Source organism: Pipistrellus kuhlii, unplaced genomic scaffold (assembly GCF_014108245.1).
Source record: "Pipistrellus kuhlii isolate mPipKuh1 unplaced genomic scaffold, mPipKuh1.p scaffold_m20_p_8, whole genome shotgun sequence".
In the NCBI taxonomy this organism is placed as follows: Eukaryota; Metazoa; Chordata; class Mammalia; order Chiroptera; family Vespertilionidae; genus Pipistrellus; species Pipistrellus kuhlii.
In genome coordinates, this window is record NW_023425584.1 from 47,114,560 (window position 1) to 47,135,318 (window position 20,759).

The 20,759-nt window shown below is 45.2% G+C and overlaps 1 protein-coding gene across 5 annotated transcripts in view; it reads right to left on the bottom strand.

Moving 5' to 3' along the window:
* Positions 1–19,610, bottom strand: part of ZNF827 (zinc finger protein 827) — a 163,417-nt gene extending 143,807 nt beyond the window's left edge. For 3 of the 5 annotated variants that reach the window (XM_036423646.2, XM_036423644.2, XM_036423650.2), the window contains exon 1: positions 18,877–19,610. In XM_036423646.2, the coding sequence (XP_036279539.1) occupies positions 18,877–18,919 (43 nt within the window). In that variant the 5' untranslated portion in view covers positions 18,920–19,610. The remainder of the gene's footprint in view (positions 1–18,876) is intronic. The other 2 variants (XM_036423643.2, XM_036423649.2) reach the window with 1 other exon arrangement.
* Positions 19,611–20,759: the final 1,149 nt, after the last annotated feature.

Consider the following 20,759-nt stretch of genomic DNA (forward strand, 5'->3'; position numbering starts at 1 on the left):
CCAACAAAGCTTGATGCTTCTGGAAGCACACTGAGTGGTCAGGAGGAGGTTGGGCTAGGTCAGTGGTCGGCAAACTGAGGCTCGAGAGCTACATGCGGTTCTTTCGCCCTTTGAGTGTGGCTCTTCCACAAAATACCAAGTGCGGGCGCACAAGTACAATGCGATTGAAACTTCATGGCTCATGCGCAGAAGTCAGTTTTCTGCTCTCAAAAGAAATTTCAATTATTGTACTGTTGATATTTGGCTCTGTTGACTAATGAGTTTGCTGACCACTAAGTGAGGTAATCATTCTAACTGCTGCTTCAGATGAAAGTTCAACCCCAAGATAAACGCTCAAAAAGATAAATAAAAAAATCCCTCTGGCATTGCATATGCATGCCCCAAAGTGACCACAGCCATTTCTTGGGAGTGATCTCTTATAACTTTTGGGGTCTAGCAAATGTCCTGAAGCTGTACTTGAACAAGCACACCACTTCCTTTCCATCTTACAGAACTGTCTGCAGTCCTCGGCAGCCACGTCTGCCACGCAGTGTGCGAACTTAGCTGACTAGCCTATCCTCCACCAAAAACGTGTACTGGAAAAGGAGGAGGCAAACCTATTGGGCAATTTAAAGAAGTTCGTTTGAGGAATACAAGTTTGAAAAGCCTTTAGATATAAATGTGCTCAATTTCTCAGGCGTGGTTGTAAACCTTCGTGTTTTGACATTCCTTGGAGAAAGTCAAATTCTTTGGGTGTTTCAATGTGCTATCAGCAGAGGTGTGCCATGTAAAGCAGGGTCAGCAGTCTTTCTATGAATGTCCAGATAGCCAATATTTTAGGCTTTGTGGGGCACATACAGTCTCTGTCCCATATTCTTTGTTCTTTGGTTGTTGTTTAAAAAAAAACACACACACAAAAAAAACACAACAACCTTTGGAAAATGTTAAAACCGTTCTAAGCTCAAAGGGCTACACAAAAACAGGCCATAGTTTGCTGACCCCCCCCTCTAAAGAATAGGTGCTTTTCTTTGTAATAAAAGCAGAATGGTGCTCTAGAACAGTATTGGGAATCCAGATACATGGTAACGAGTTTCATCATCACCTTCTTAGTGCAGCCACTGGTGTGGTCACTAAGCACCTTGGTGCCTCTGTTTCGGGACCTACACAATGAAGTGTCAGAACAGATCGGTGATTCACAAAACAAACCTCAAGGAGCCCTCATGGCGTTATAGATCCAGCCCTACTTCCCACCCTTGCGCACACCTCATCAGCTCAGGGGCTTGGGCCTCGTCTACATATTGGAGCTCTCCATAAAGGCAAGGCTTCCACTATTTTATTTTAGTTTAAATTTTGAAAAACACTGCATTAGGTGACTGCAGAAATTATTCTGTTGCTAACCCTCTGTGAATCCAGTACTGGATTATTGATCTCTTCGCAATCACTATATTGGGACGTGTCAAGGAAATAGAAAATGATTTAAAATCCTATATTGAAATACTTAAGGAAAGAGAAACAAAAGCAAGAAATATGTTTTTCTAGAGGCCATCTAGATGTGTAGAAATCTACCAGAGAAGCATATCAGAGTTCCCAAGCCCCACCTCTGCTAATGACAGAGTTCATTCTTGCCCCTCTCTGGTAAGAGCTGTGGGGAAAGCAGGATGGTTTCACAGTGGAAGGAGCCCTGCACTGAGACCTGGGTTCTAGTCTGCATTTGGAACTTACCAACTACAGAAATCCTGATGTTTATTTAACAAAAACCGGAGAGCCTTCTAAATACTAACCCACAGAATGGGAGTTAGGAGGACAGCAATGAACCAGACAGATGTGGAACACTCTGCCCCCATTACTCGGATCCCTCATCCATAAAGTACGGTCAGGTCATAGCACCTGCTCCTTCTCCCATCCACAGGTGGTCCTGCAGAGATGGTAAAACAACTGTAAACTACAAAGCACAAGCCACATAAACTAGAAAAAGCACAGATTCTTCTCCTTTTAAGTTCATGCAATATATGCAACTTTAAGAACTTCCCAGTTTGATAAAAATAAGACTACAGAAGTTTCAGCACCAGACACTCCCACTCAAACCCTACTCTGCCACCCCATAGACCCACCTGACATCTCAAAGCCTTTCTCTTCTTTATAGAATAGGATGCTGATACCTGCAAGTTCACAGGGTAATTGTGAAGGAGAAATCAGAATTATGTATGCAAAGCACCTCACACAGAGTTAGCACTTAGTAAATAGTTTCCCTTTTCCCTCCCTCCCAGGCTCCTAAAAATCTCAGATGAAAGAATACTTTAAGTAGTAGGGCTTACCTCAAAATTGCTGCTATTGCAACCCAGCTCTCTATCATAATCACCTCAACCAAAGAGGACAGGAAACTTCTAGCTGTTATGACCATGGAATCCAGATGTGGAATATGCCCAGTCATCAGGAAAATCTTACAGTCTTGGCACAGTTTGAGGACAGAGAGAGACCAGCAGCCAATAGCTGAGGGGAAGCTCTGCAGTCTGGAATGTGCCACAGACTTCCAACCACAGACGTGCTCTCGCACTGAGACTGTGGTATCCCCCTGTGGTGGAGGCCATGGCCTCTGCTCTTCTCGGCAAGTCTCCGCCAGGGGCACATGACTTTCTCCAGTCATCCCCAGGCCACATCCAAGTGAATGTCTGTGGCACCATTCATCATCCCTATCCAGCCCAGTTGTACAAGTTAGGCAAACCGTGTTCTCATTTCTGACAGAGGTAGACAGCAGATGTTCTCCAAAGTCTTTTCTACCCCTAAAACCTTCTGATTCTGCTACCCATTTTAAACTTCAACCATTCATTCATCCATTCATTCATTCATTCATTCAACAGTGTTTAGGGACTACCTCCTAGGTCTTCGATTCTGTGACCTATTCTTAATTTCATTTATCCATTTAATCAACAATGTTTATGGAACACCTCCTATCTCTTTGATTCTGTGATCAGTTCTTAATTTCTCCTTCCATTTATTTAAGAATATTTACTGGCCATCTCTTATACACCAGGTACTGTTATGTGCAAGGATATAAAAAAAAAAATAGGTAAGAAATAGTCCATACCCATAAGAAGTTCACAGTCAATGAAGACACAGAGGAATGAATCATTTTTAATGCAGTATGGGAGGTGTTATGAGCAAACTATGGGAACCAGAGGAGGGGGTGGCTACTAGTAAGTGGTACAATGATAGGTGAGGAGGGGAAGAGAACTGAGTGTGGAAAGATAAGCAGAAGGTTATCAGGGGAATCAGATGGGTTAAAGGCATCCCAGAAATAGAGGAAAGAATATAGGCCTGGTGGTTTGCAAAACAGATAATTCAATATGAATGAAATGCAGAATGCACAGAAGGGTAGAAGGAAGGGGGCCCAAATGACAAAGTATCTGTCTACATTTTACTAAGAATAGCAAACCTGATCCTTTAAAGACATGCCTAAAGGATCCTAAATAAGTATTATCTGGATTACATGAGTGCTTTAGAAAGACTACTATGAAGACTGGATCACAGAGGCCCAGTGGTAAGAGAAAGGGAGAAGTGAGACTGAGGGGGGAAAAAAATCTCAATTTTTATGGGAGAAAATAACAGCAAAAACTAAAGCGGTGTTAGGGAGTGGGCGCAGTGAATTCTAGAGATATTCTGGAAGTAGAATCACACAAACTTGGTGATCAATTTGATGTGGGAGGAAAGGAAGAGGACGGCATCTAGGATTGTGCCCAGGTTTCTGTCTTGAGTGAGGGGGTTAATGGCTGGTGATAATAGCAAGCAACCCAGCAAGGGAACAAAGAGGACCAGCGATACTCTTGGCTTGCCAGGCCTGGAGACGGTAACCATCTCATATATGCAACTATGCACCCTCCAAGATAAATCCTGCTGGACACGTGGTGCCCACTGGAGGTCTCCTCTAACCAGGGTACTGGGAGGTCATAGGATAAACATGGCACATCTTTACAGACCAACAGTGTCACACACGTTTGTGGAGAAGAAAAGTAATTTAACTGATGAGTTTATTTTAAAACATGACTTGTATTTTAAAAAAAGATATAGAGTAAAATGCTCATTTTTCATCTTAATTTACAGACAGAAAAGGATTTTTTCAAAGAAACCTCACAGAAGCAGAAAACCCTGGTGAGGCTAAGGGGTTCCTGTTTTCAAAGTTTTCTCCTCCTTTTCCGTTCTTCAGTGAAAATAGTCACGATGTGGTGTATTGTAATATTATCAAGTAAAACTGAAGAAATACAAACACAGAGACTTGACATTTCCATCCCTATGTAGACATGTTAGCTGTTTCTCAAAGTGTGGTCTGTGGACCCCTATGGACCACAGGAAGCCACAAGATCAAAACATATTAACATCAAGATGTTATTTGTCCTTTTCACTCTGTTGGCATTTACACTGATGATGCCAAAGCAATGGTGGGTAAAATGCTGACACCTTAGCTCAAATTAAGGGGGTTGCACCAAATCATACTAGTAATCATTGTGTTCTTCACCACCACATACTCACAGTAAACACACACACAGAAAACAAAATAACCTGACCAGTTTGACTTGCCACTGTCTTTGAGAAAGCAGCAGTAAAAATTACTAATTTTATTAAAGACTGACTCTTGAGTAAGCATCCTTTCCATATTGTATGCTGTAATGAAATGTATGCATATAGCACTTCTGCTGTTACTGAAGCCTGGTGGTAATGAGAGTTGAGTTGGGAGCTGACCTTGCCACTTTTTTCATGAGATATCACTTTTAATTGAAAGAGTAACTGACAAACTATGGTCATTCAAATTTGGGTAGTTGGCAGACTATTTCTTGGAAATGAATAAAGTAAGGCTGAAACTTGAAGGAAAAATTGACAGTATTTGTAGCCAATGACAAAATTCAAACTTTCTAGCATGAGTTAAATTTTGGAAAACCCATATCCTGCACTGTGAACTTGACAGCTTCTCCATACAGACTTTTCAAGTAAGATCAGTGTTGATGTTAGTAAATTTTTTTACTATTATGTAATGAAATATGTCAACATTTGGTAGGTCTACATAACTCAATGAACTACTATATTTCAAATGACCAATGTATGATGATTCATTCGAAGTCAAGATAGACCAATAGATTTTAATGTAATGAAATACAAAAAGTTAACTGAAATTGTTTCATATTTTATATATATTACAACTAAGTGTATACAGCTACCTCTTTTTTTGAGTCTTGGCACAGTGGCAAAGGATCAAAGAATAGCCATAATTATCTGAAAGAAAGTATTACATAACTATGTGAAGCCAGATTTTCTTCATACACCCCATCCAAAACAAGTCACAATTGACTGAATGCAGTGGCAGAGATGAGAATCTAGTTGTCTTCTATTAAGCCAGACATCCAAGAAAATTGCAAAAATATAAAATAATGCCACTCTTCTCACTAAATATTTTTTTGGAAAATGAAATTTTTAAATAAAAAATATGCTATTTGTAGTTAACATTAAATGATTTATAATAATTATTTTAATAATAAAAGTATTTAATTTCTTAGTTATAACCTCTGATTTGTTATATACAGGGACAATGCATATACAAAAAAGTTCTTTGCAGTCCTCACTAACTTTTAGAAGGCCCTAAGATCAAAATGTTTGAGGATTAGTGTCAGAGAAATTTACCCTCAGGCCAAAGTGATATGTATGTACATGTTCATAGCAACACTGTTCCTCACAGAAAAAAAAAAAAAAAAAAAAAAAGGGAAACAAACCACACATCCAATGTGGTAGACTTGTACAGTGCAATACTAGAGAGCAGTGGAAGTGAATGCACCACAGCCACATGCGTCAACATGGACAAATCTCACAAAAATAAGTCAAATGAAAAACCAAGGTGCGGAGTGCATACTGTATGCTACCACTTTTATAAATTTCAAAGACAAGCCCAACTAAATATAACAAAGCTATTGAGAAAAGGCAATAGAAACAATAAACAGAACATTTAAGAAAACGGGAACAGGAAGCAGGAGAAGTTCGATTGTGTTGGAATTTTTAGATGGGGCGATGTTACTTTAACCATTTAGATGTTACTTTAACCATTATGTTTCATTATATATGTATGAATGTCAGCTACATTATTGTTTGTGAATAACACCTACTTTACAACCTTGTAAGGGAACTTTCCTTGCCAAAGGAACCCAAAGCGGTGAGGAAGGGCCAAAGGGGGGTAATACAAGCTCTGGCAGAGGGTCTGCAGGACTGGCCTCAGAGAAGTCCATCACTCGGGCAGTTCTCTTCCATGGACATCGAGGGAGATTGTATCCACTGCCATCCATCTGGTTTGGTTTTTCAACAGCCCTCCCTACTTAAAAAATATCCATTTCTCCCTTTATCCTCTATTTCATATTTTTATCACAAGGAAAGAAACTACCACATTGCACAGATAATTTTGTGTTGTAGCCAAACCACTAAATTTAGCCATCATAATCTCTTATCACCAGAGCCAGCTCCTACTATATTTTTCCTACCTTCTATCCTTATATCACCAGTATAACTCCTCTGGTTTCATAAAGTTTCTCTCTTAGTGTCTCCTGCATTCTTTTGACCTATTTCAACCTCTTCTGGCTAAAGCCATTTCTTCTGTTTGGAATCTTCTCCCTCTCTTCTCAGGATCTAAATCCATAATTTCCTCTCAGGTGCTTTAAGTATCACTCCTCTCCAAGAACCTTATTACCCATCACTGTTAATTCGAGTTGCCTCGAGTATTTACACAGCTGATTCCTATTAATTGTTTCATACTTGTTGGCATATTGATTTGTACTTATCCTCTGTGATTGTTTTGTGTCAACATTTGAAAGAACAGTCAGCAGAGATTGTGCCCTCAAAACTTTTTCGTAATGAATGAGCATCAAGTAAAGCTACAACGCTCAGCCAATCAAATCCTCAATGCTCTAATGATGACACCATGAAGACTGACATACACCCTTATTCTCAAAAGGCTTTCAATTCATTTTATTGAGGTAAGTTTTCTTCTGCTGTAGGAAAAGATTTCCCATTTTATACTAAAACCCAAGAAAAGCAACATTTGCTTTATTGAATTCTGTTTCATAATATTAAACAACTTTAGAATTCAACATTTCTCCTCCCCAGCCCACCAATCATTACTCCTTAGAAGTCCTTAGAAAATCACCCTTGGCAGGTGGTTGAGCCAGCTTCTTAGTGAACACAAGATCTTCTGTTTCATTTGGGACCAGTTTCACTTATTAGACAAGCCTTGACTTATGAAATCAAAGTTATCTTCTCTATAATGTCTACTGTACTGGTCCTAATCTCTGTTTTCTGTTCAGCATTTATAAATCTATGAAGATGCTTTTGAAACTGAATTTTGTTTGTTTCCATCTCTTTTTCCACCCACTTGTCTCTGAGCTCCTTGAGAGCAAGGACTCGTATGCTCACTTCAGCTCTACAGACCCCTAGGCCCTGGCACAGAAGCACTCAGTTACTGCTGCATGAAAGAATCAATGAGCGAATCAATGAATCAGCCAAGTATCAGTTATTGGATACAAGCTGAGGATTTAAAATGAACAATTCAGAGTAAGTTTCTCCCCTTCTACACTTGGTAGAACTTCATATATTAAAGTGTAGTTGCTATGCATGGTTTTTCTCCACTCTAATGCTTATCTTCAAATTTAACACTCCCAATTGCCTCAATAATTGATTCCTCAGATGATGATTTCAAGAGCTCACACATTCTAGTTGCCTCCCTTCTGATGAGTACTTCATCAATTTCCCCCTTTAAATCAGGACACCAATCTGGGACTCAATATTACACATGTGATCTAATCAGTTTACAAGACTTTTGTTTTGAATTTAGTACTTAACTCACCCAACTCTGCTAAAATACATGCATTGTTCAAATAAAAGATGAATTTTAAATGTTGCTTAATGATGCATAGTGGTTATCTCTGGGATATTTCCCATTTTACTTTAAACATTCCTACATAGCCTTCATTATTTATACAAGCAGGTACTGCTTTTTTTTTTTTCCATTAAAAAGCCAGCATAGATTTTTAAAATAAACTAGTAAACCAAATTATTACCTGTGATTTGTATGGTTTCAGCCTTACGGAGTACACTATCTCGTATTTTAAATACTTGTACTTATTTATTTTCATTTGTATATATTTCCCCACCTATCAACAAGTATTCAAGTAGACACTGGTATACAGCACTTGTAACTATCTAGATTATGAAATTTCTTCCTTCCTATAAATGTCAGAAAGAAGCTCACTATAATTTGATTTCCCTCTTTCTTAAGGTCAGATTAAAACCCAGTCAGTTATTATTTGAGATCTTCTTTCCCCTCGAAGGGAGAAATCAGAATGCACGGTTCAGGAATATCTCCTAAATCAGAAGGTGTCTCACACTTCACTCCTCCCAAATGCAGCTGTGTTTCACAGTCTGGAGGGCTGTTGGGTTAATTAACAAATAGGGCCAAACAAGCACAGATCAAAAAGCAACTCATAATTCTAGGCCATTACACAAGGCAGTAGTCTCCATGATTCAGACCCCAGACAGTGCCATTGCATGTGACTCTATCCTATCGCCCTCTGCTTAGTCTGAAGTCAAAATCAGCTGCTGAGGAAGAAATGCCATTGCTGTCACAAGTTTCCCCGAATCAGAGCAGTGTGTTCCATCAGCACCCAAGGTTCCTCCTGGACAGTGGAGGGTCTCCAAGGGAAGGTGCAGCTGGGGAAGGCCTGTCCCTCAGCTTGTGAGGCCCCATGAAGATTTCACAGACCTCAGAGATGCAATGGGCCTCAAAAGCTGGTCCCTCCAGTCCTTGACAGCACTGACCCTGGTGCCATAGGCTTAATTTTTTACTTCTGTCCAATTGGTTAGAGCGGCCCTTCCCTGTCTGCCTTGTAGACAAATAATATTAGTGAAAATGCTTTGTGAACAACAAAGCACAATGTAAATACAGAATGTGGTTAATGTACTATTATCCATGTTACAACATGGCCCTACATCAGCACAGAGAGGGGAAGTGACTTGCCCAAGGTCACAAAGCTAGTGAGAAACTCTAATGTTTGTGGTGGGAGAGGGGGACAGACCAGACTGGAAGCTGTGTCTCATGACTAGTGCTAGGCCTTCCCTAAGGCTCTGGTTTCCAATCAGGAGTCAATTATTCAGGTCCATGGGCAATTTTTAGGTTAATAAGCGGCCCAGGCTCAACCTTACATCTTTATTTTTGGCTGAAATGGCATTAGCCCAGTGTGGGTAATCTGGGAGTCCTCAGACATGTGTTCAGGAGTCCTCGACCCTGAGTATCCATTAGGATCACCCGGGGAGCTTTAAAAGAATGCCCGTACCCAGGCTCCACTTTGGGCTACTTAAATTTAAATCTTTGGGGGTGTTTGCATTTTTTTTTTTTTTAATCTCCCAGTTGATTCTAATGTGCAGTCAGCATTGGGAACCACTAGGTTTGGCTGATATGATCAGAAACTGATAGGAAGCAACAATGGTCTGTGATTAATCACACAGTGCCATTAAAGCAATCCTAGTGAGAGCCTTAGTTGAAATGAATTCACACCTTGTGTGTATCCATGTGGCCGGCATTTATTGCACACACATTTTGTGCCAGGCACGAGTATAATATATATATCTATATGTATGAACTCACTTAGCGATACAACCTACAATGCTCCCCCATTTTACAGGTGAGAAACAGGCAGCGAATTGCAGTAGCTTGCCAAGGTCACGGCTAAAAGGTGGTGCAGCCAGGATGTAACTCATGCATCTGGTACCAGGATCTTAATCCCATATCCTCACTGCTTCTTGGTAGAGCCACAGAATGTGGTTTACAATGCCTTAGCCTTGGTGATGAATTAAAATACAGAATATTGGGGAATGTAAGACAGTTTCTAATCCAAGTGCCTGCAGAGGCCAGAAGGTAAGATACACAAGGGAGACGGGCAGGTGTACGTGCAGATGGGACAGGCGGCAGAGGGGTAGGAACTGTGGCAGACTGACGAACACATGCCCGGGGAAGGGAGACAGCCGCCACGGACTACAGCAGATTGCTGCCATGTGGGGAGGTGGGCCCGCTGCTGCTGGCTCTTCCAAGTTTTCAGAAGAAGCTAAAATTTCTATTTTTATGCGAAACTGCCCATTTCCAAATGCTTTCAACATACATCCACAGGCCACTAGCTAGTGACCGCTGATATGATCTATCTCACACATACAACACACACACACACACACAAACACAAACATCTCAATCCTTCATTTAATGTGTTCTCTTGGGTTGGTTTTTGACAGTTAGAAACAATACACCATGCCTTTTTTCCTTCATGCAAAATTTCAATTGCTATCTATACAATGCATGGAAAAACCAATATAAATCCCCTCCGTACCCAACTCCCCACTTCCGGTAATTTTAATCGTGGGCTGACTGTTGAATAAATAACTAAATAAACATTTATTAAACACCTAGTCTCTCATTTGAAGCTCACCGTACGACTGTGAACATGGATTTACTACCCTCACTTTATAAGACAACTCAGTCATAATTCGCATGATTACTATACAATTTAGGTGCAATTCAGGTCAAATCATACACACAGGAACACGTTCTGATAGTAAAAGTCTCATGTAACACTGCCGGCCTGTGAAACAAGTATTAGTCAAGCCCTATTATAACAGCCTTATAAAAGAAGTGTACCACACCATATTATTCCTCATCACCCCAATTAGATATATGAAAAATGAAAAAAATAAATAAAAAACCCAGAAGTCACCGAAAAGGTCTGGGTCAGAAATGACTGTAGTTTACCCACAATCTAAGCCAATGGAAACCTATTTCATATACTTAATAAGTGCTCCTTCTTCCTGAGCTCCTGCAGTGCAGCAGGCACCAATTAGGCATGGTTTGTATGTGTACATAATATTGATATTTATATAAGTGTTCGATCAATCCTTGCAATAACCCCATGATATGGAAACTATTGCCACTATTGAAAGATGGGGAAAACAGAGGACAGGGGAGCTAAGCAATTTGCCCAAAGTCACACCGTTAGTTAGTGGCAGAGCTGGGATCTGAGCAGCCCAGCTCCAGAGTCTGTCCACTGGGCCACCACACCATGCATTTAAAAAGCATGTGAGTCTCTGGTTTTCCTAAGTGGGACCATATACAGTAGGCACAGTGAAAAGAGGGTGAAGTCACACTATACTTTCCCTCTCCCACTCCAAAACAAAAGCTTTCTAAAATCCACCACCAGACCACCGACGACCCTAGCACTCTATAATGTTAGAAAAATCTATCCCCTACACAAGTACAGAGGCTTGTTTTGAAAGCCCAGGGAAGCACAGTGCAGCTGATCATGTTACAGTCATTCCCCCGGCCCTCACTGGTCCCTCCAGAAGGCCAGCTTCTCCAGAGCACGCAAAACAGTTCACCCTGAGACCCCATCTCTCTCTCACTCCTTGCCTTTTTTCCTTCACCGCACACTTCTAAGGGGTTCTAACCACTCTTTCTGAACCCTGTAGGAATTGCCGGAAAGAGAGATGGGTAGCATTTTAGGGTCAGCTTTTTCAGGTCCAAGCCTTGGAGAAAGCCCATGCATTTCTCCCTTGCTGGTACAGAGCACTGGGCTGAATGGGGACTTTCTTAAGACACAGAAGCCAAGAGTACCTATGCCTTAGTCATTTCAGAACTCTAGAAACAGAACTTGAGTGGTGGAGGGTGTTTTTTCACAAGAAGGGAATGGCCGGCTGGAAACAATATCCTTTTTAGGCACACAGAATCTGCTGCATTTGACAGAACCCTGGGTCAGCCTGTGAAAAGCAGAGCTGCTGCAGGCCACATGCTGATCTCACGCCGTGGGCGTGTATCACTGCACACTTTATAAAATTAGCTACAGTGCAGCCTCTGTGTGTGTCTGTGTGTGTGCGCAGTGAAGCTGACTTGGAGCAAATAAACAGCAGTCTGCACCCATGCAGCTAAAGTCCGATTTCAATTCATGAAACCACCTTGCAGCTACAGCAATTCTGTCCCAAGGTAGGTCCCTGGGGAATGAGAAGAGTCATCTGAGAGGCCCTTGCTTCGGCACCTAGTCATGCACTATTCTCGCATGTCATAAAAATGTCACTTACAGACAGAGGATAGAAATGCAAAACTTGCTCCTAATCAGAGGGGAGAAGGCAGCTAGAAACTTCAGCCCACCAAATCTTCTTAGCAATTTCTAAAGTCTGTGCTTTGTACATTAGTTTCTTATGAAATATGACAAAAGAAATTTCAGCTATGACGGACCATAAAGTATTTGTACACTTGGTTCTTTGAGTTACTGAGTTACACCTAGCAAAGGAAGAAACAGAAAAGAATGCATCAAAACAGGACCCAGTACCTTCATTTACATCTATATCTCTAAAATGTGACTCTAGAGCACCTTAATTAAGCCGGAATAGTAATGAAATCTGATGAGGGCAGGGGGGAGGGAGGACCAGCCACATGTCCTTACCATAACTAGGCCTGATCTGGATTTATTTCTGATAAGAGAAAACTTTCACCACAAAGCCCACGGTCTTGTAAAACCTTACACGCTAGAAAGCCTCTAACACCCCCCCCCCCCACAAGTCCTATTTTGTAGGTCACACTCTCATTATCTTGTTCTGGGATCGGTCTGATGAAATTATAGAGAATGACTAATGCATCGCTCAGAATGGAGAGATCAGCTCCAGCTTGGTGTCTGTGTTTCTGTCCTCCTCTCCTAATGCACCAGCAGTGATTTTTAAAAAGGACACAGAGGCAGGATGAGGCAACTCCAGCAAGAAAAGCTGTGATGCGCTGAACTAACTTACCCTCAGGAAGATGCTGCCCTTTCTCTAGCTTTCACGGATGCATTACGGACCAGGCACGGAAACCAAGGGAGCTTTGTACCAGGTGGCCATGTGGGCTCCATCGCCTTCACACCTGGGCGTCTTTTGAGTCCAAAGACACCACTTTGCATATAAATGACCAGAGTCAGAGATACCAGATGCGTGTTCTTTTTTTTCTCTCTGGTGAAACTAAATTCATTGGGGCAGGATCTGAACCCAAACTACAGGGATTAGCAAATAAGCTAGTTTAGCAACCCAGCCGGGCACCATACATTTCGAATCCAATCTTTCCTACGAGAACCTTTTGACATTAATAGGGCTCCTTGTATTTTAAACCAACTTTTGATCTCAGGAGAAGCCTGCCTGGTTACTCCAACACAACACCATCCCTTGGGTATTTCCGCGGCCTTTGTCCATCTAGTTTTATAAGCCTCGAAAGACAGCGATTTTCCACACCTCTCTTGGAACTCTCCTAATAGAGGCCATTCAAAGGCTCTAAAACTCCAAATGCACAGCGAGCTCTAACCCTGGCCGAAAGCTGTCCGGTTCCTATTTCGCCAGCATGATTTATTAACACTTTGTGCGGGAGGCTTGTCAACGCACAGCAGCCGTGTCATCCCCAGGGCGAGATGGCAGCACGTAGATAAATTAAAAATCAATTTTTTTTTATTAGAAACTATTTTGAAGCATTAGAAGGAATGTGATTTTGAGCTATCTTTCTTATTTTAACAGGAAAGCTCAGTGGACCCTACTTACTGTATTAGGAATATATGGATTTCTTTTTAGGAGAACAAATAGCCATTATTGCCCAGTATCAACTCGGCCTGCTACGAGGCACCTCAGAATCATTAGCTCTGGCTGGCAGGGGCAGTGAAATACTTTACTGCTTCAGATTTGACAATTTTCCTGTAGTTCTTGTCATAGTTATAAGGTATGGCCTCAACACTGAAAAAAATTAATACAAGTAGAAAAAAGAGTTAGGTTTTCTACCTTTCTCTTCCATCAGACATATAAAGACTCCTAAAACTATAAAAAACAAGGGATCCGGTTGCTCACCTGTCATTTTGCTTCCCAATTTTACTAGAAAGCAATGGAGAATTTTAAAAGTTTTGTTAAAGAAGAGCACAATAACCTGTTCTGGTCTTGACCCACAACAGAGTAAACAATGAAAATACTAAATTAACAAAACAACCGTGTTATTAACTTTTCCTTGTGTGTCCCCTTGAGCACGGCATCAGGCTGATTTCCTCTGGTAAACAGAGTGGGATGTGAACTCATACACATTTCGGGTAAGTTGAAGCCAATGAGGAAAACTTGAAAGGGCAGATGGCATCAACGGAAAAAGGGTTTACAGATGCAACCCACACAGGAGAAAGCCCTTCCTTACCCTTTCCCTCAGTTTGTGATCCCCCATGTAATTAATGCACTGAGCCCCCGCCCGGCCAAAAGTCACAGACAGTATCAGCTTCTCTCTGGTCCTCTTTCTTAGGCTGACATGTTCAAGCTATGCAGTTCGGGATTCTGCGAAAGATAAGCACATGGTATAGCTCCAAGGACCTGTAGGATAGTTTTTGGACATAGCATTGGGCCCTGTGAATGGAAAGGACTTTTATAAAAGAGCCATCAACAGCAGCAGCAGAGTCACAGTTAAATTCCAAAATGATAATGACCACTCTAGGCCAAGAAATAAAGGCTTTTTAAAGCCACTTCTCCAAAATAATTTAGGTTTAACAACCTTTGTTGGGGTTCACCTCCAAAAGCTTCTTTTTTATTTGTAGCCAGTAGGATCACCATTCAACTCTATAGGACAGGACTTTTTGTTTTTCTGCATACGTAAGAGGCTCATATAACTTTTCTCTCTCTCTCTCTCTCTCTCTCTCCCTCTCTCTCTCTCTCTCTCTCTCTCTCTCTCTCTCTCTCTCTCTTTCTCTCTCTCTCTTTCTCTCTCTCTCTGAGGCCCAGGAGGAAATGACTGTGTAGAATTTTAAATCAGAAACCTAACGCTTAGGTTAGTAGTGTCAGGTTAAAGGCTCGCCCATCCCCAAAGCTAATTCAGTTCTGAACAGTCCCCTGGGTGTTCAGTGGAACAGAAGGAGCTAGGAAACCTTAGCAGGCCGAAGCCCAGCCTGGGGAATTGCTGGGACTCGGTGCCAGGGGCTGAGGCTCACCCCAGACTTGGTATCAGATAATACCAAGTGCTAGTCTGGACTTCCAGGACTAATCTACTGGAGGGTGGAACTTCCAGGATCCCTGGTGTCTGTGCTGTGGAGTAGGACAGTGGCTTTTGCACAGCCACACTGCACCTGGCTGGCGTAGATTTAGTAACAGGAAAATAGATTCAACACGGAGAAAGAGTCTATTGGCAACAATTACGTATGGAAGGTGCAGAGACAAGGCAGGGGTCCTGGGATAAAGTGGAAAGTATTCCAAATTTTCTAGAGATTTCGATTTCACAACTTTGTTTCTTTCTTTCTTTTCTTTTTCTTTTTTTTTGTATTCTAACTTCTTAAATGTGTGTTTATAGGTTCTCTAGACTCTTAAAACCTTATATCAACAGTGGCTGTTCACCACTTTTGTATTACCTCAGAAAGGCTCTTGGGTTTCAAAAGCAATTTTCCCTGCCTAATTCCCCCTCCAACCCTCCCCCACCCTCCAAATGACACACACATCAGTCCTTCTACGGTCAAATTTTAAATCTGCCCTTAGAAAACTCCTTAAAACCTTGGGATGACATCTTTGATCCCCAGACTAACTAATTTCTAACTTTGAAACAAAACAGTTCTCTGGGGTAAGAAAAATCCTTCTTCCACAACACATAAGCAAACAGTAAAGAATTTAGACTTAGAACCAGACTACAATTATTTTCTACATTAAATAACAATGAACGCTATTTACCAAAGTCAGTATTTGTTACCTCTCCACAAACTGCAAGTTTCTTCAAAGAGTCATGGGCACTTAGCAAGCCTTCAGTTACTGAATTGCAAAATACACCATTTGCCCAGAAACGTGTCTTAGCCCCAATGCAAATTGCTTATAAAGCATGTGTAAAAGCATGCTTTAAACAAGCAGCACACACCCACAAAAATCCATTCAATGCAAAGGTAAGTGAAAAAAAGCTTCTCAAATCAGGCTTCCCTTTACAAACGGGAGGGACATTTACAGTATCTCCGAGGCTAATTGCTTCTTACTTCAGTAAAAGTGGCTTTATGTGACTAGAAGAGGGAAGCTAATTTTTATTCTTTTATTTTATTGTTTTTCGTGCATAACAGTATTCAATTAGAGAACAGGGTGGGAGAGCCCACTCTTAAAATATAACTTAATCACCAGGCACCAGCGCTGCAGACGAGGTCCAAGCACACGAGCTAAAATGGAGCCTGGATTTCCTCTCAGACTGAAAGGGTAGTTGCAGGAGGTCAGGGTCAAGGTCACCAGCAGGGCAGGCTGCAGCTGCCCGACCGCGCCGCGCACACCACAGAGAGGAGGCGGTCCATCTCCTCCGTCACCGCCTGAACAGATAAATCCCTTCTCCTCGCCTACCCTGCCTCTAACCGCGCCAACATTTTTTTTTTCTTCTTCTTAAGCAGGAGGAGACAGAGAAGAAAGGGAAAATGACCAAATAACCTCACCGCCCTGGCCTTCCGCACACAAACTCATCGGCTCCCAAAGTTGCCATCTAAGGGCAAGTTCGCAGAGAGCACTGAAGCCCATTTTGTCCGAGCAGAGCAAGCCTCCCCCCACCCTCTGAATCCCCCTCCCGACCCTGCGGGGAGTCCTGCCTCCTCTCCTTCCCTCCGCACCCCTCCTCTTCCCCCACTTGCCCCCCCCCCTCCCCAAAAAAAGCGCTAGGACCCGGGCCGGCCGGCCATGTGCGCGCACACACTCCGCCGCCAACTGCTGCGACTTTTCTGTGAATCGCAGCGCGGAGCCTCCCGGTTCGCCCTCCCCGGCCGCACCGCCTGCCTTCCCTCTGCCTCGCTCAGAATTCCCCTACACACGGCGAGCGGCTTTATGTGCATCTATATTACATATGTGATCGTATCCTCGGAACCTCTAGCGGGCAGGCGAAGGAAGGGCTTGCACAGGGGCATTTTTTTTTTTTTTTAAGGAATGGGGGGTTGGAAAAAAGCACAACCCAGGCTCTGGGCGCCGCCGCCAGCGTACCGGGAAGGGGAAAGAAAAGAGGAATGTTTGCGGAGAGGGCTGCCCGCGAGTGCCCTTGCGCGCCACTTGGGCCGCGGCCCCCGGTGACCCGGGGCCGAGCCACACGCCCCCCCCCGCTCCCCCCGGGCCAGCACCGCCGCGGCTGTTTCTCGAGGGGGAGATCGATCGCGCTGCCTGTCTGCAGCGGAAACGCTCACACTCACACACACACACACACACACACACACACACACACACACACCACCCGAGCCAGAGACACCATAACCTTAACCCTTCCCCCACCCGCCGTGAACTTCAGGTGACCGACCACGTCGGCCTGACACCCGGGCGGGCGCTCCGGCTCCGCTCCCGCCCCCGGCCCGGGTTTTGCAGGCTCGGGCTCCGGGCAGCGCCAAACCGCCGGCAGAGGGGAGCAGGGTGGGGGGAGAGAGAAGAGAAATTGACCCTGCGTCTCCCCGACCCCTCCCTCCGGCGCCTCCGGCGTCCCCTCCTCCCCGTCACCCCGCCCCGCGCTGCGCCCGGCCCCCCGCCCCCCTGCATTCAAGGAGCCGGGCGGCCCCGGGGGATATTTTTAGTCGCTTCTTTCTCCTTCACTTTTAGCTTTAGCAGCATCTCCGCACACTCGGAGCGGGGAGAGGAGAGAGAGAGGCCGGGGGTGGGGTGGGGGCTGGAGAGGAGGGAGTGGGGGAAAAGTTAGAGGAGTCTCGCAAAGAAAGGGCGGAGAGGGGCCGGGGCGCGGGTGGAGGAGGGGAAGGGGCCCGGGCGCGCCGGCGGGCGGGCGCGAGGCTCCGGTTGCCGTGTGTGTGGCTGCAGCCGAGGAGGGAGGGCTGCGATGCACTTTAGTCCTGGACTCTGCACAGCTCGCGGGGAAAGGGAGGGGGGGCTCCGAGCGCCCGGCTCCGTCTGCTCCGACTGACCCCGCATTTTATTGCGGCCAGGAGCCCTGCTCCTCCCTCCCCTCCCCGCCGCTCTGCTCTGCAGGGACCTCGCGCGCCGCGAGCCGCCCTGCCTCCTGCCTCCGCCTCGGCGCGGCTCCCGCACCCCACATCCGCCCGCCGCGGCCCGGCCTCGCCCCCCGCCCCGCGCCCGGACCCCCGCCCCGCGCCCCGGCGCCGTGGGGACCGGCCGCCCCGCGACGCGCGTGGACCGTGTGTGTGTGTACGCGGGGGCCCCCACTCCCTCCCCGGCCGCTCCCGCCTCGCCCGCCCCCGACCCCCCTCCGCCGCCGCCGCCTCCACCTCCGCCTCCTCCGGCTCCTGCCCCAGCCGCCGCCGGCTCCGGGGCCGACCCGCCCGGCGCAACCTTTAGCCGGAGCCGGACCTCCCTCCCCGGATCCCGCACCCGCCGCGCGCCCTCGCCCCGGCCACCCCCAAACGCCATGTCACGGCCCTCCGCGCACCCCGACCCCGCACCCTCCGCGATCCACCGGGGATTTTTTTTTTTTTTTTTTTTAAGATTCCAACCTCTCCCACCTCCCCTCCACCCCCCGATTGATTAAAACACACACACAAAACCCGGCATCCACACTGCCCCCTCCTCCTCCGCCGCCGCCGCCGGCCCCCTCCCCCAGCAACCCGGAGTGGGGAGGGGGAGGGAAGGGGGGAAACGCTCGATCGCAAGGAAAAAAAAAAAAAGAGGGGGGCCGAGAGAAAGAAAGAAAGAGAGGAGAGAGAGAGAGAGAGAGAATGGAAAGGGCACGGGGCTGATCATCACCAACATGGCTGCCTCGGCACAGACCTCGGCGAGGAGTCACCCGGGCCGTGTCTTTGTCGGCTTCACCTCTGTAACCCTAAACTAAGGCCGGGGGCCGCGGCGCAGGCCGAGGGGAGCGAGGCCGGGGACGGCCCGGGAGGCGGCGGGGAAGGGATGACTTACGTGAGGGAAGGCGCTTGGGCTGCTCCTGCTTCCTCCTGGGCATTTTCCCCCTTTTCTCACATTCTCCTCCTCGGGTAATGGGAGATCACAGAAACCCCCGTGGGGGCCGAGAGGCAGACACACTGGCAGGAGCGGGGAGGTGGCTGGGGGGGCGCGGGCGGGCGGGCGGGCCAGGGGGGAACCCCCTTCTCTCCGGTGTGTACAATGGGTTGAAGCTTGTTTCCTGGAGCCAGAAGAGGGGTTTTCTTCTCTCTTTTTTTCCTTTCCTTTTCCTTTCCTTTCTTTTTTTTTTAATTAATTAATTTTTTTTTTTTTTGGCCGTGCACCTGGCTTGTCCCCCGAGCGTTAATAGTCTTCAATGGAAACGGACCCGGTAGGTGTGAGTGTGAGTGTGTCCCGAGCCGGCGCGTGTGATGGGAGGGATGAATAGGCGAGCGCCGGTGCGGCGGTGTCTATGGCCGCGCCGTGTCTCCGAGCCCCTAACACTAATGTCGGGATCAAAGGGCAGCGGCGGCAGCACAGCTCACAGCTCGCTCTCCTCTCTCTCTCTCTCTCTCTCCCTCGCTCTCTCTCCTCTCGCGCGCGCTCTCTCTCTCTTTCTCTGTCACACACACACACTCACACACACACGGAGGCACAGACGGAGGGAAAGAGCGAGAGAGCTAGACACACACACACACACACACACACACACACACGCACACACGCTGCAAAGAGGAAGGTGCCCTAAGGCTCCCAGGGCGGACTCAGCCCGGGATTTGCAGCCGCCGCTCTGTGTGCGTGGAGAGCGTGGGGGGACGCGAGCGTGGGGGTGGGATGGAGTTCTTCGAATGTATCCCGCTAGCCGCCAGATCCAGGGGGGGTGGTGGTGGGGGTGGGGGGGAAAGTTTTTTCCCCTCACTCTTGAAATGATTGCTGCTGCATTACTATCCTTACTGATTTTTTTTTTTAAAGGAAATAGATGTGCCTCTCAACTTTCTTTTGTTTATTAAACTACACGTTCTTCTGCACAAAATGCATCAGGGTGTTGTGCCTTAAAAAGAATGGGTCTCTTGCCCCATCACCTTAAACATCTGGAGGTGACAGTCTCCCATATACTCTTAAAAAACAAAAACAAATACAGTCTAATAAAAATAATGTTTTTTAAAAAAAACTAAAAAAAGATAGCATATGGTGAAATCAATAAGTCGGTTGATGGAATGAATGCCCCGTTGTGGAGTGCCCAGTGGAGTTAAAACAAAAAAAAAAAAAAAAAAATGCTGCCTAAATGACAATTGCAGCTTCTTGACAAAGGGTGGTTGGGGGGAAGGGGGGGTTAAGATTAGGTCACCCCTGGTGGTTGGCTTAACTTACACATGATACTCCTACACAGCAATTTTGACTTCTGAAGTTTACCTTTTTCCCTGTTGTAATCCAGGTATAGGAAGCTTACACTGAAGCAATTCCAGTTTGCATGAGGAGCCCCACATAGCCGTTTTCATTAACTGATACATATTTTCATTACTTTACAAATCACACATCTTCCTTCAAAGAGAGACATGAAGGGGAAAAATAGAATAGGATGGGTCTCACTCTAGCACAAAAGGCACTTGGTGAAAGAGGACTGTTCTCTTTGTGACTTGGAGTCGTTTGGATAAAAGTTCACTCAGAGGTTGTTAATTATTTAAACTCCAAAAACCTGCTACTATAATTGAAGCAAAAATGGTCTGAAGAAGAGTTGTTTCATAAAACTCTTTGTAAGAGGAAACTTTGAACTTAAGCAGAATACATTATATGTCATGAGTCAGATGTAGCTACAAAAAAATAGAAAGGTGCATTGTTTAAGTACGTCTTCCCTTTTTAGCTTTTTAAAACTCTGACTCATCATCTCATTATGTTAATTA